Genomic DNA, 13,697 nt, shown 5'->3' on the forward strand with positions numbered 1-13,697 from the left:
GGAATTTGATCGTTCTCATAGCTTTATTAGTAGAATCGGATTTATAATGTCTTTTCAGAACATTTAACTGGTTGGCTTTTATATTCTACTTCATGGCATGCTGCCTCCTTACCAATGATCTGGCACAGAGACGATGAATTAGGTTGAGACGTTACGCGCGAAGTGAGATGTCAAAGACGATATCTCTGAATCTAAATTAAACTTCTAGAGCAGGTCTTTCACGATTGATCAATGCATAACGCTGATCTACAAATATTAGCACTGACATGCAGTTACATCCTAGGTGCGATATTTCTAGCCTTGCACTGAGCAATGATCCAATTCTAGGGAAGCAAAGGCTCATTCAGTTCGGCGAGATTATAAAATCTGTGACGAAAGCGCAACTAAATCTGCTTTATTATTTAAGTAGTCACCCAATTATCACTCATGAGACAATCCGCTACAGCTCCAACAACTTCTCTTCCTCCTCCAAAAAGATTTGAAAACTGGCTCAAGCTGTTCTCTCACACTTGTTATATATTATTACCTAATCAATATCTCCCAAGAACAGAGTTTACCCGAAGCCGATTCATACCCACTCCGATCTGCCAAATTCGCAGACCCTAAACACAGCCCTACTTTAGGGTATTGAGCAGTCACAAATGCTTGCACCTCGGCTTAAAACAAGGAGTTGTAGTCTGAACCTGGTACCGTCGACTACAGTAGTGGATAGCTGTACCTTCTTTTTGTGAGGTGGGTTCTGTCTTTTCGACTGTGGCAGCCCAACCTTTGATCACGGCTTCCATCTACTCTTACATTTTGTCGTCGTTCTTTCAAATACTAATTTCGACTAAGTCAATCAGAAAATCACCAAAATGGATTACGAAAAGGAGAAGGCCGGAGCTGAAGCTCTCGACCTCAAGAAGTTCCGCATTACTATGACTTCTAGGAAGGTTCCCCAGCTTGAGAAAGGTATGGAAAGTTGCGAGACTGGACGGGAACAGAAGCAATTGCCTGCAATATCTACGAGTATTGTGAGGTTTGTTGATACTGGTTTTCGTTTAATCCGTCGTTATCATTACGCTCTTTTGTATTCTCGTTTACTAATCTTTCGCAGTCTCTAGCGAACTTATCTCACGCGCAAAGAACAGCAATATGCATGTCAAGGGTCCCGTCAGATTACCTACAAAGGCTCTACGTATTTCTACCCGAAAGAGTTAGTATATCTTTTATGAGATTCCCGTGGTAGATGTCAAGTTTGTGCATTTTGACTTCAGTATACCACTTTAGTCGAATAGTCTCAGCTGATCCATTTATTTCAAACGGAGTTAAAACTTACAAGTTGAACATTACTAACCGTAATAGCCCCTAATGGTGAGGGTTCTAAGACTTGGGATGCATATGAAATGCGTATCCACAAGCGTCTCATTGATCTGACCGCTTCTTCTGGTGCTGTCAAGCAGATCACTTCTTTCAACATTGAGCCTGGTGTCGAGATCGAGGTTACAATTGCAAACTAAAGCATTGTCATACCTCTAAAATAAGTAAAGAAAAATCACCATATTCATCATCTAAGCAAATTAAGGACAAACTTAGAGGCGGTTATATAATAGGATTGGGTTCTTGTTGCGTACTCGGTGCCTCTTGTCGTATGACACGATATGTCGATGTCATCTTCCATATTTTCGGTCATGAGAGTTGTATTGTAATTGTTTTGTTTTGTTCTATCAAAAGTAAATACATGATAAAAGTATTAAAAAATTTAGTATTGCTTCTATCGTAGTAGTAATTTACAGTCGAAGCTTCTCTCGACAGCACCGATACAATTTCTGCCCAGTCTGAAGAATGATGCTAAAACAGATTCTGCGATCAATGGGCTAGAATTCTATGCTTATCAACTACACAGTTATTCTCAAATAGGTCACTGCAAAGTCATCAATAGAGAGATGAAAAAATCTAACATCAAATATATTGAAATGGAGGCACAATCTCTGGAACTTTACCCAGTTGAAACGTCCGCGCCTCGAAAGCTTCTCTCTCAGCGGGTAGTAAATCGTCGACTGCTGGTAAATACATCGGAACTGCACTTTGAAATAGTGTTTCATGGCCTGTATTTGGATTCTTCTGGTTGCTTTGTAATGGTGTTCGGTTCTGTAGACTAAAGTTGCTGATCATTTGTTCAATTAGAGTCAGAGGTCGATCTGGAAGTTGGTCGAAAATATGTGTATCAGTATTTTTGTTTCCAGCAGCGACTGGAAACCGGCTTGACGCTGAGGTGACGTAAATCTCGTTGGACTTTGAGGGTTGTGGAACAGCTTTTGGTGAAGACGAGCTGGCTGGCTTAGTCTCTGACGCTAGTGATAGCGACGACATTGGCGTTATGTCAGTAGACTGTGGTGTTGTCTTACTAGCACCTCCAAACAGGGAATTGCTTGGATTACTGTCTTGTCCAGATTGAACTGTAGAATTAGATGAGCCAAACCCACCAAATGCAGAAGATGTAAGCCCATTGCTTTTGGTCGTGCTAAATCCACCAAATGCACTTCCAAATTGTTTAGTGGACTCATCTGTCTGAGATTTGAATCCTCCGAACGAACTTTTATTGTCTGTCGAACCATTCTTCTGTTGCGAAGTTGCGGGCGATCCAAACCCGGTGAACTCACGAGCTAGTCCGAACCCACCAAACGCTCCTGCCGTGGATGGATTTTTATCTGCTGAAGTTGATTTGCCAAATGGATTCTCGGATGGACTTGATTGATTCTGTGTACCAAACCCGACAGAAGACGAAAACATACTGGCAGGCTTTTTCTGGTCTAGATTCTGATTTGCGGTGTTCGCACTTCCAAATGATCCAAAGCCGGAGGTATTTACGTTGGTGTTGCTTTGCTGTCCAAACGGGGAAGCCGACAGATTTGACTGTCCAAAACTACCACTACCTCCAAAAGCATTGCTTGGGCTGCCAGAAGCACCCTGCCCAAAAGGTGATTCTGTGCTCTTACTGTTCGCTGAATTTTGAGCCAGCGCTGCAAATCCATTGCTACCGCTGTTCTGCGCAAATGATCCGAATGGTGACGGTGAGCCGCCGGAATTTCCTGCCGCATTTGCAAAAGCTCCAAATCCACTCTGTGCACTAGCCGGACTAGATATGGCCACAGAAGTACCAAATCCAGAACTTCCAAAAGTTGGAGCATTTGGTTTGGAGCCGAATGAGCTCGATCCGAATGCCGGTGCCGATGTTGTTGATGGCCGGGAAATTGCAGTAGGGGATCCAAATGAAGTGTTTGCTGCTGGTGAAGCTCCAAATGTCGAGGTTCCGAAGGCAGGCACACCAGAATTATTGCTCTGGAATGCAGAAGAAGACCCAAACGTGGATTGTCCGAATGTAGGCCCTGAGGTGGGTGTAGTGCCAAAACTCGACTGTCCAAAAGCTGGCGCAGCTGACGACTGGCTTGATCCAAACGAGGACTGGCCGAACGTAGGTGGTTTATTCGCGCTTCCAAACATAATTGATTTACTTGAAGAGCCAGAACCAAATCCTTCTCCGAAAATTTGGTTTCCTAATGAGCTCATTCGTTAATAATTGTATATCTAATCGAGTAAGTGCTTGTTCGCGTATGCGGTGCTAGTTCCCTTTCTCCCAATCTTTCAATCTTTGGTCAGATCTGATCCACTCAACCAACGACAGGATAGAGATTTATGTGAGAGTTATTACTCTAAGTGAAGAATAAGTAATTCGCATGCAGTTTCTGCAGTTCGATGTCCTGCTATCTTGCGCTATACGGATACGGTTTGCTAGGATATGGTGTCATGTTATAACATGCGGCATTAGGTGCTATCTACTGTACTGAAGAAGAAATTTCAGTGAGATATGAGATTCAATAGAAGGAACCTCGAATTATATCGAACCAGAAATTATAAAAGCCATGATACGTATGCAATGTCTATGTTAACAAAACCATATAGACATATACTCATGCGATAGCCAATTCAGAGCAATCAGATAATATAGTCACAGTAACTGATCAATTTCACCATAAAATGACTATACATTTTTAAAATTAACTCCTAAGCAAAAAAGTATCTAGGACATTAAAGATGATGTAGTCAGTTCTGGCAAGTACATATTCAACTTATTCTGGTTCCACTCAATGAGGTGTAAAGCTACTCGCGGTGTTTACTATGACTTGTTTCTTGTTCGTAACTGTCTATCCTGTCTGATAAAAAACATAGAATCCCAACTCCAACAGAGAGTTCAGTGCAGACTTTAATATTCCCCTACTTCTTCTGGTAACATTCATACATCAATTTTTTCCGTGTCGTGCTTGTATGGAGAGTTAAATTTTTGATTCTGACAAGGAAGGGTTCACGGAAATGAGTTAACCAAATGAGAATGCATTATTTAAGAAATATTCGCACATTTTAGCTACTGATGGTAACTAATGAGTATGCATTTGATGGTCTATTATGCAGTAGTTCAGATGAAATTTTTGGCGGATGCAAGCGTGAGTTGCTTAAAGGATTGGAACTCATACTGGCTGTAAATTGAGCAATGCGTTGCCTTCCAACGTGTCATCAAACCCGAGTAGTCCACTCAGCTCTGCCTGGTCAGGAATTACTGCTGACTTATCTAAATAAATACAAATAGAATAGCGGAATATTAAAACTGATCTAATGAAAGTGAATACTATGGAATAATTTGTTTGGTCAAAATTGTATGGGCATTGGGACATTACCGCTCCATTCGTTCATTTCTACTTCAAATGATTGACTAAAAATGTTTTTCTTCAAACCATAGTTATTTCTAACCACTGTGTGTACTAGAACTCAAATGCAAATCTATTTTTGACTTTTGTTTGTCTCAAAAGAATAGCAATCAAATCATAGAGAAAGTCGTGCGACATGTTTAGCAGCATTAAATCTACACCAGCTTTTCTTGGACTCGGATCCAGGTCACTGTGTCGGACGCAGCTTGTTTGCCGCATGTATGGGACAAAACGGTCCAAGGCCACTACGAAGCAAGGACGGAAGCCCAAGACAGCAGAGATTGGGAGTAATAACGACGGATCTGAATGGGACTATCTACTTAAGGATCCCTCTGACTCAAGGCGGACAAGATTTGAAGAGAAGCAGAAGGAGGTCAGAAGGTCTAGCACCGGCATGGCGTTGCGGGAAATTGGAGCGTTTGATCGTACTTTTGACGAGCTGGCGAATCAACAGAGCAAGAAAGGAGCCCGTGGAAAAAAAACCGATAAATTTACATCTATTGAAGATTACAGGGTGAGGGACGCAAGCAAGAGCAATGAGAAGGAGTTACTGTTTTATGGGCCGACGAGCCGAGAGATACGTGCTCAGACATTAGGCTGGGCCCGAGGTAATAATAGCAATGCAACATCTAAAACGCAGAGTGCGACCGGGTGGATCAGACAGTATAGGCTTGCTGCACAGCGAAGTGTTGGTAACGAACGACCTTTTCATGAAACCTTCTATGGCGACGCTAGGTCGCGTCATAAACGTTTTGAGGATGCCCAGCGCCAGAAGAACGAATGGGAAAGTCACATATCCAATGACGGAGTCTCCGAATGGGTGAGGTTCGAAGAACTGAAGGCCGTCAAGTCGGAGATGCGGGAGTCGCCGTCGGATCTACATATGCTCGAGTTAGCGGAAGTCAAGATCTTTCGTCCATTTCGGAAATCGATAGACGATCGCGATATGTTGACCTCGCAAGATAACTCTGAGGCAGGTGAAGTAGCGACATTGAAAAATCAAATTTTGAATTATCCCGAGCTGTTATTAGCAGCCATGAAAACAATGGTTGAAGTATTTCACAACGTGCCCGGCGCCCTGATCATTCTCGATCGTGCTCGTGAGCTTGGGGTCGAAAGCTATTTGTATGGATTTACCGCTCCGGTATACAACTATGCGTTAGAAGCGACTTGGGAATGCATGCGCGATCTTACGACTTGCAGAAATTTGCTGGAAGAAATGAGCGAGAATTACGTCAAAATGGACATGGAAACAATCAAAATCATCAAGCGAATCGAGACAGAGCTTGAGAGGGAATTTGACAAAGTGGATGATGAGGATAATGCTAGTCTCCCACTAAGGGTGCAGTCAAAGGAAATTGAAGATATGAATGCGTATCGCAATCTTGCATTTCTATGAATCATACAGCCACATGCGAATCTTGCGCACTGAGGACTAAATTTCAGGCGCGTGCTAATTTACCGTTAATCGATATTTGATCAATGATTGCTCTTGATTTGTACGCTTTTTACACAATGGCTATATGCGAATCATGGTTTCTATATTTTCAGTTATAATGTCAAAACCGGACGGATAAAGCTGATAGCTGAACGTCACGTGGAGCAGGTTCTACCTCAGATATTAAGGTCAAGAGAGAAGGCCGTAAATAGATAATTATATAATTTAAATCAGATTATCAATACGACTGTACTAATTCTCAACGTATAAATTAGTCACAAAACTACTCAAAATATCTCGATGTGCGGCAAGCAGCCTATGATAATGAACTAGAAGTGTGCCTATGAATTTCCCACAGCCAGATTCGGCTGAAAAAGATAAAAATGCGATAGGTTCATATGCGAGCGATTGATAGATTACGGTAAAGAAGAACAAAAATAGTAGAACCAGGGCGAAGAGGAAAAAGAAATTCATTTCGGATATATACAAGTACAGACTATTTAGACGGCTATAATTTATTAGCGTGAGGTAAAAACAAGAATGTTGGTAAAACTTACCATCTTCCTGAGCGAGAATGTAGTCGATAGCCTGGCCGATGGATGTGATCTGATCGGCTTCCTTGTCAGGGATCTCGATGGAGAATTCTTCTTCGATAGCCATTACCACCTCGACAGTATCAAGACTGTCGAGACCAAGGTCGTTTGCGAAGGAGGCGGCGGGGGTGATCTGGGACGGTTAGAGAAAGATCATAGATCAGAAATCAAGGACCTATAATAAATCATAATACCTTTGCAGGATCAGTGACCTAGAAAGAGTTAGAATGGATGAATTGATTAAATTGAGCGTGAGAGACAATTCAGCAGCAGCATCGGTGTCGACGATCCGACCATGACATGCGAGCATGTCATACTCAGAACTTCTACCAGATCTGCTCTGGCGCGCACACAATACACCTGTCACATGCAATCACACGAAGAAGCATACCTTGTCAAAAGCCTTGACAACCTCCAAAATACGGCCTTCAACCTCATCCTTTGTCAGGCCGCCGTGAGCCGAGTAAAAACGCGGGAGGAAAGAGGATTGGACTGGCCGGGGAAGAACGACGGCGGTCTGTCGCGCAGCGACGACGAAGCGAGCGGCACGGAGAGCGGACGAGCGCAGCATTGTCACAAACGAAGGATTAAACACAAAGAACCAAAAGCGGACACAAACAGAATTGGAATCCAAGCAAAGAAATAAACCAGCAAGAATCAAGGGCTTCCAGCGGAAAAGAGAGAACAAATTTGGCCGGGAAGACGAATAGACAAGCACGCACGGGAAACCCTCGTCTACCGCCCGCCTGTCCCATTTGGATAGGCCCTAGCCCTGTAGAGAATGTCTTCCAGGCGCTGTCATTTTGGCCAATCAGAGAGCATAAAATTGGTTGACCTCGCGCGGACACTGGATTCGACACATGACCCTTATTGGAGTCAACACCCGGTCCTCTCCACCACTCATTGCAGGTAACAAGCGCAAATCATCACGACTGGTTGCCATTGCTTTCTCTTTTTTAATATCCTTCTTCTGTCCCCCTACTTGTGTTTGCATTTTCTCAAATCATCTGGCTTTTCCTTAGTATTTGAACTTGCAATGGCTTCTTATCTTGCTTCGGCTACTATGCGCGCTGCCCGCGTTCGTTGCTTCTCCGCTACGCCCGCCTCGGCCGTCGTTCGGCTCGCGGTTGGTCGAAATTTCACATCCTCTGCCTCTTCGCTCAAGGCGACTCCGATCACCTATCCTTCAGATTTTCGTGTCGCCAAGCCTAAGGATTGGGAAGAAGGCGATTCAGCATTGGACATTGCTGGCCGATTTTTCCTTATGGCTGAATTGATGCGTGGCATGTACGTTGTTCTTGAAAACTACTTCCGCGCTCCATACACCATCTACTATCCCTATGAGAAGGGCCCAATTTCACCGCGCTTTCGCGGTGAACATGCTCTGCGCCGCTACCCATCTGGTGAGGAACGCTGCATCGCTTGCAAGCTCTGCGAGGCCATTTGTCCTGCGCTTGCCATCACTATCGACGCCGAAGAGCGTGTAGACGGCTCCCGCCGCACCACGAAGTACGACATTGACATGACAAAGTGCATTTTCTGCGGTCTCTGCCAGGAGTCTTGTCCCGTCGATGCCATTGTTGAAACCCCGAATGTTGAGTACTCGACGATGACCCGTGAAGAGCTACTTTACAACAAAGAGAAGCTACTTGCCAATGGAGACAAGTGGGAGCAAGAAATCCAGTTCGGTCTTGATGCTGATTGTACGTCTTTCTATTGGTCGGATCCCCATCTTTCCTCCCGGGCCGTCAATGTTTTGATTTCTTCCTTTCTTTATTTCTGATCTACTAACATTTTCCAGCTCATTATCGTTAAGGTCTCCTAGCTAGCTTTCAACTTCCCTGTCTTTTCTTCAGTTGTTTTTTTTGCATACATCTAGACATCCCTTTGGTGAAGTGCTATCCCCCTGTTCGGACTCTGATTCGGACTCTGGTCCCCAGAAAATAGAAACAGCCACAATCCCCTCTGTTTCTGTCATCTGGCAGGTACAAATGTCTTGCTATAGCGGGGCTTCCACTACTACTACTACTAATACTACTAATCTGTGTCAACTACTATTCAACATCGCCAACTACAATTCATGTCTGCTTCCTTCCATCTTTTTTTTTGTTCCTTTGTTTGGGCTTCATTTGGTGTTTTCAATTTTCATTTCTATTTTACTCATATTTCCTGTTGTATATAACGTTCTCGTTATCTAAAATGCATTGCACCCCCGTTTATCTATCGTACATTTTCCTGTGCTTACCGTGCTCTGGTGTGTTATGGGATATACCGGTAGGTCGTTCCTGTTATGTCGGTTGTCCCGTTTCGCTGCTCTTACCACCGCATATTATGCTCCCACTCTGGCCCGACAAAATCGGTCTTCGACTGAAATCGCCTCGTAAACACCTTGCATTGATGTGTAGATGCTATATTGGTTACTGAGCACTTCCGACACTGTATGTGTTTCAAGTACTCGAAACTTGTTTCCTCTGCCGATCTGTTCACTGCGTGTGTACGTGAATGAGAACGGTGCGCTTCCCGCGAGAGAAAACACTATTTCTGCACGGTCGCCCTCGTGGATATCATGTGTGATCATACTTCCTTCCGAAACCAGCACTGTAGGCACCTCGTGCACCTCTTTTGTAAGCATTTCGGCCAAGGCAGCACCTTCTTCGTCCAGTCCTGCGTCCCCAATTACTTGTTTGCATGTTGACGCAGCGTCTTTCACTGACAAGATCCGGAATATCCCAGGCGCCGAAGCTACTCGCGTGAATGATGTCGTACTCACGGTCGCTCTTTGTCGCTTATTGTTAAACTCGTACTCCACCTCGAACGGTGGCACGCCGGTCAAGGAAAATGACACCCTATCTCCAACACAGAAGTCGTGGCCTGTACTTCCTATACTAGCTGTGATGCTGGGGACATCAGCCACGCGGACTTTGATTTGAGACGTGCGCCCTGAATAAGATACTCCACCGTTCGCACGACTCAAGCTTGTTCCTAGTACTCCTACTTCTCCTGTCGTACTCCCGAATACAACGTTCCCGCTAGGGGTCTGCCGTATACAGTGCCGCCCGTCTGAGACTTCCTCGATCGTCACAATATGTGTCCCGAGACCAAGTGATCGATAGATCTTGCGGACATCGTATAGACTATCTTTGATATTTGAAAATCCGATCAATTCACTCTGCCCTGTAGTTTCATGCTTCACATTCAGTGTCAGTGCCCATGGCGCAACCTGCTGTGTCATTACTAAGTTAATTTGATACAGCTTGATATTACTTACTCCCACTAGCTTCACCATTATAGGCTCTAGCTCGCTATCAGAATTGATTTTTCCGCACGATCTATATACGGTTCCTGCATTCACAAAAACTGCTTCTGGTCGTGGATGTACTGTCTGCCTTACCACGATTGGCACAAACATGTCATTTGGAACTTTAACCTGATCATAGACTGAATCCCACATGCTCTTGAATCGATATGTGTACTCTCCGCTCTGTCCAGTTTCCATATGTATATTAGCCCTGTGCGTTCCTGCCTGTAGATCGAAAGAGGAAACTTTTGGATTACCTGTTGAGCCTCGGAACTCTCGCTCATACATAACCGAAAACGGAGCTGACCCGTAGAGCTCAACTTCTAACGAGTCCTCGTCTCCTTCACATACATCATTCCGAATCTTCATCTTCGATTTTTGCTCGCCGTCCTCTTCCACAGATCTTAATACGGGCGATTCAGCCAGCTCAAGTCGGGGTCGATCAAGCCAGTCCACTTCAAACATGCTTACAGAATGCTTCTCGGGAACTGTCCCAGGACAATAAGCATCGTACACACTCAATATTTCATACCGCCCTTCCTCGGAAACCATGATCGAATCTCCATTTGGTCGATTGCGAGTGACACTCATATTAGACGACCCCACACCCTGATTATCGACTCTGCGATAGATAATATTAAACGGCGCATCGCCGTTCAAGCGTAAGGGCAGCGCAATAGTTTCCCCTTTTAATATCTTTACCTTCCTTTGTCCGTCTATCTGGCCAAATTGTGCTGTCGGACGGCTGCGACGAACTTCGATAACCGCATCCTTCTGGCTAAGTGCTCGTTTACATCCATTGCCATCCTCCACAGAAAGCAATACTGCGGTATATGATCCTCCACTGGTAAGCGGCGGCGTAATAAACTGGTATTGCGACTCGGTAATATTTTCTATCATAAATTCTTGTCTCTTACTTCCATGCACAATCGCGTAACTTAGAGAAAACGGAGCGCTGCCGTGGAAGTCAACGGCCAATTCAACAGAATCTCCGCGACAGCATTTCGATCTCTCCGACTTTCTCGCAAATGCTGCATTTGCAAGCACTTTCACTGTCTGTTCAGTTCGAAATTGTGAACGGTCTAACGGAATATTGCGATATAAGCTATCACTCAAACTAAAAAACTCATAGATATAATGGCCCGCAGACTCCGGCCGGAATTGTAGTTGGTGTCTTGTTTGCTCAATTCGGATCTTCTCAGTGCGAACATGACCAAGATTTGTTATTGTTTGATACTGTAACTCAAATGGAGGTGTTCCTGTAAGAGTAAGATCAACCATAACACCGATCGACCCAGCACATTTATCTTCTATGTCTTCGAACTTGACTCCCAGCGTTGGTTCAGCTGGCGTATATACTAGGCAATTTGCAGATTCCAATACGTCACCTTCGCAATATTTACCATGAATCCTGTCTATTGTGTAGATTCCGGCCTCGGTAACTTGTAGTCTCTCTAATCCCTTGTGCATCTTGAGGGAAAGTGTGTCCGCAGGCAATGTGGAATCTGATCGCGAATGAGATAAGGAAACTTCGTATGGTCCTTCATCTAACGAGCCGGTCAACTGTAAAGGAATATTTACTGTCCTATTTCGCGCGAGATTAAATGGATTCTCTGGACTGCAAGAGCTGAACCGGATTGCAGGTCTGGGATGGACCAATAGCCCGTAGGACAGACCCATTGATGTCAAGATGGAAGATTCTTCTCGGTCTTGGCGCTCATAAATCTTTGAATAGTTGACAACATTACCTAGTCCATCTTCTACTTCGTCAATCATGTATGTCCATCGACCGATAGTCCCAAGGGCAGTATCTAATCCTATCTCCACCGTCTGCGGTAAACCCCAGTTCAGTGTCTCGCCGGTAGTCCAGATGCGCCCATTTTTAGTAGGAGCGCCCGACAAAAGTGGCGAAGAGAATTGATCAGGTTGTATACTTTGCACGGAAAATATTGAATCTCGATCTTTCGTCGACCGACTATACTTAACCCGTAGAGGTGGCACGCCGGATACCACTAAAGTCGGCGTGTCAACCATCCCGATACATTTATCAACACTGTAAACCTTTTTTGATTTTGTCGACGACCTATCACTCAAAGAAGGTAAGATCTGTGCCTTCGGACAGTTGGATACAAGAACATCCACTGCATAGAGACGGACGTCTAGATTCGACGAATCAACAACCTTTGAGAGCCGATACAGTCCAGGAGATCTGACTGGAATCTGAAAATGAGTGATTTTTCCATGTCCAAGATCTTGATCTAGAGTCGAATCTGTCCATTTCTTGAGATGTCGCTTAGAGAAACTCAGAGTCTTTTGGCTCGCATCTTCAAAGCTAAAATGATGTACCTGTACTAGCTTGGGATCTGTAGCATTCAACCGTAAAGGAATATAAACAGACTCATCTCTATCATTCATACAAAAGATTTGACCTAGAGGATTCAATTTTGCAGTGCTCTCGGGTAAAATATTGATCACGTATCGTCCGGAAATATGATCTGATCCATGAACTATATCTTTCGCACGCACTCTACCTTCAGATAGAGACAATTCTCGATCATATATAGACCGCCAAATAGTTCCAAAAATAGCTGTCAATGAAATTGCTGAAGTCGTAGATAGAAATACGGTAATCATCGAAGAGATGATGATTTGAGCTATTGTTACTGTTGGCGAAAAGGTCAGCCAAGGGATCCTAAAAACTGGAACAATCTAGATTATTGTTAGACAAATAAAAAGAAGGGAGCTGTTACGTACCCATAAATACAATCCTTCGATCAACAGGTATTTGAATGCAAACCCCAGCTCAGCATCGGTACTATTCTTGGCATGCAGCTGGATCAACTCATAAAATTTATATGTCTGTATGAGCACAAACAGACTAATCATATACAGTCTTTGAGAGCCCACGTCAATATAATCTTCAGGTATAAGCGGACTAATACTCTGAGGTTGTAATGGAGGAGCAATTGACTGTTTCGGGGGATCTGAGGCTGGCTGCACAATGGTCGGTTTAGTAATAAATAACGAGTCGTTTGCGGTCGATGATTTCGTAGCACGTTTAGAAGGAGAAGGAGGAAAACCAGAAGGTAGTCTAGAAGTTGGCTGAGAATAATAGTCTGTTTTGTACTGACTCGAAGGACTCATTGGTGATGGGGAACTTCCACTGGTTAGGCTTGAACCTAAAGATAGTCGTGTCTGAGATGGAGTACTAGATCTGATACTAGACTTCGACAAATCCGCCCTATCTTCTGAAAGCTTAGGTAGTTTTGGCAGCGCATATTCTGGTCTAAAAAGCGGTGAAGAAGTCGAAGGAGTTGGCAGGCGCGCCTGCTGGAAAATATTGCTGCGACGAGCACGGGAGGAGTCTGGCTGATTCGCGGACATTTGGAGCCACTGAGAAGCCGTGAATGCTGATCTGGCTTATCTAGAGCTCTTTTAAACTCTCCAAACTATAATGCTAGAGAAAATTAATGTGGATCTTTCGATGTGCGCTATTTCATGCGTGTTGTCGCGCCGGTTCCGCAGAGTAGAGGTTGATCTTCAATAGGCAAAAAAACAACACGACCTGCGCGTTGGAAACGAGCCCCACGAACCAATTCTCTCCACACGTTGTGCCCTCGCTATTC

At 44.2% G+C, this 13,697-nt stretch overlaps 7 protein-coding genes across 7 annotated transcripts; 4 read left to right on the forward strand and 3 right to left on the reverse strand.

Moving 5' to 3' along the window:
• The first annotated feature begins 738 nt into the window (after nt 1-738).
• V1516DRAFT_678808 (40S ribosomal protein uS10) lies at nt 739-1,740 on the forward strand. The gene is made up of 3 exons (XM_066922808.1): nt 739-951; nt 1,097-1,195; nt 1,345-1,740. The coding sequence occupies exons 1-3, from the start codon at nt 855-857 to the stop codon at nt 1,497-1,499; spliced, it is 351 nt and encodes a 116-aa protein (XP_066776295.1). The 5' UTR covers nt 739-854; the 3' UTR covers nt 1,500-1,740.
• Nucleotides 1,691-3,555, reverse strand: V1516DRAFT_678811 (uncharacterized protein). The gene has a single exon (XM_066922809.1). It carries the CDS (start codon nt 3,547-3,549, stop codon nt 1,942-1,944), a length of 1,608 nt encoding a protein of 535 aa, XP_066776296.1. The 5' UTR covers nt 3,550-3,555; the 3' UTR covers nt 1,691-1,941.
• A 1,187-nt stretch (nt 3,556-4,742) lies between these two features.
• On the forward strand, nt 4,743-6,518 carry V1516DRAFT_678815 (uncharacterized protein). The gene has a single exon (XM_066922810.1). The coding sequence runs from the start codon at nt 4,879-4,881 to the stop codon at nt 6,139-6,141; it is 1,263 nt and encodes a 420-aa protein (XP_066776297.1). The 5' UTR covers nt 4,743-4,878; the 3' UTR covers nt 6,142-6,518.
• On the reverse strand, nt 6,309-7,443 carry V1516DRAFT_678819 (acyl carrier protein-like protein). The gene is made up of 4 exons (XM_066922811.1): nt 7,165-7,443; nt 6,968-6,985; nt 6,738-6,906; nt 6,309-6,688 (listed from the first exon to the last, which is right to left on the reverse strand). Exons 1-4 carry the CDS (start codon nt 7,342-7,344, stop codon nt 6,681-6,683), a joined length of 375 nt encoding a protein of 124 aa, XP_066776298.1. The 5' UTR covers nt 7,345-7,443; the 3' UTR covers nt 6,309-6,680.
• Nucleotides 7,444-7,724: 281 nt separating this feature from the next.
• V1516DRAFT_678822 (uncharacterized protein) lies at nt 7,725-8,992 on the forward strand. Its single transcript, XM_066922812.1, has 2 exons — nt 7,725-8,476; nt 8,575-8,992. Exons 1-2 carry the CDS (start codon nt 7,810-7,812, stop codon nt 8,586-8,588), a joined length of 681 nt encoding a protein of 226 aa, XP_066776299.1. The 5' UTR covers nt 7,725-7,809; the 3' UTR covers nt 8,589-8,992.
• Nucleotides 8,684-9,075, forward strand: V1516DRAFT_482412 (uncharacterized protein). Its single transcript, XM_066919088.1, has one exon. It carries the CDS (start codon nt 8,765-8,767, stop codon nt 8,969-8,971), a length of 207 nt encoding a protein of 68 aa, XP_066776300.1. The 5' UTR covers nt 8,684-8,764; the 3' UTR covers nt 8,972-9,075.
• V1516DRAFT_678824 (uncharacterized protein) lies at nt 8,834-13,604 on the reverse strand. Its single transcript, XM_066922813.1, has 3 exons — nt 12,826-13,604; nt 10,042-12,780; nt 8,834-9,993 (listed from the first exon to the last, which is right to left on the reverse strand). The coding sequence occupies exons 1-3, from the start codon at nt 13,453-13,455 to the stop codon at nt 9,103-9,105; spliced, it is 4,260 nt and encodes a 1,419-aa protein (XP_066776301.1). The 5' UTR covers nt 13,456-13,604; the 3' UTR covers nt 8,834-9,102.
• Between the last annotated feature and the right edge of the window lie 93 nt (nt 13,605-13,697).

This window comes from Lipomyces oligophaga (genome assembly GCF_038497815.1).
Source record: "Lipomyces oligophaga strain CBS 7107 unplaced genomic scaffold V1516scaffold_6, whole genome shotgun sequence".
NCBI classification, from domain to species: Eukaryota; Fungi; Ascomycota; class Lipomycetes; order Lipomycetales; family Lipomycetaceae; genus Lipomyces; species [Lipomyces] oligophaga.

Excerpts from the sequence above, each read along its gene's own strand:
- V1516DRAFT_678808 (XM_066922808.1), top strand. The coding sequence starts at position 855 with ATGGATTACGAAAAGGAGAAGGCCGGAGCTGAAGCTCTCGACCTCAAG. Across the intron at positions 952-1,096 it reads GGTTCCCCAGCTTGAGAAAG|TCTCTAGCGAACTTATCTCA; the intron begins GTATGGAAAGTT and ends AATCTTTCGCAG. Across the intron at positions 1,196-1,344 it reads ACGTATTTCTACCCGAAAGA|CCCCTAATGGTGAGGGTTCT; the intron begins GTTAGTATATCT and ends TAACCGTAATAG.
- V1516DRAFT_678811 (XM_066922809.1), bottom strand. The coding sequence starts at position 3,549 with ATGAGCTCATTAGGAAACCAAATTTTCGGAGAAGGATTTGGTTCTGGC.
- V1516DRAFT_678815 (XM_066922810.1), top strand. The coding sequence starts at position 4,879 with ATGTTTAGCAGCATTAAATCTACACCAGCTTTTCTTGGACTCGGATCC.
- V1516DRAFT_678819 (XM_066922811.1), bottom strand. The coding sequence starts at position 7,344 with ATGCTGCGCTCGTCCGCTCTCCGTGCCGCTCGCTTCGTCGTCGCTGCG.
- V1516DRAFT_678822 (XM_066922812.1), top strand. The coding sequence starts at position 7,810 with ATGGCTTCTTATCTTGCTTCGGCTACTATGCGCGCTGCCCGCGTTCGT.
- V1516DRAFT_482412 (XM_066919088.1), top strand. The coding sequence starts at position 8,765 with ATGTCTTGCTATAGCGGGGCTTCCACTACTACTACTACTAATACTACT.
- V1516DRAFT_678824 (XM_066922813.1), bottom strand. The coding sequence starts at position 13,455 with ATGTCCGCGAATCAGCCAGACTCCTCCCGTGCTCGTCGCAGCAATATT. Across the intron at positions 12,781-12,825 it reads TCGAAGGATTGTATTTATGG|ATTGTTCCAGTTTTTAGGAT; the intron begins GTACGTAACAGC and ends ACAATAATCTAG. Across the intron at positions 9,994-10,041 it reads TAATGGTGAAGCTAGTGGGA|GTTGCGCCATGGGCACTGAC; the intron begins GTAAGTAATATC and ends ATGACACAGCAG.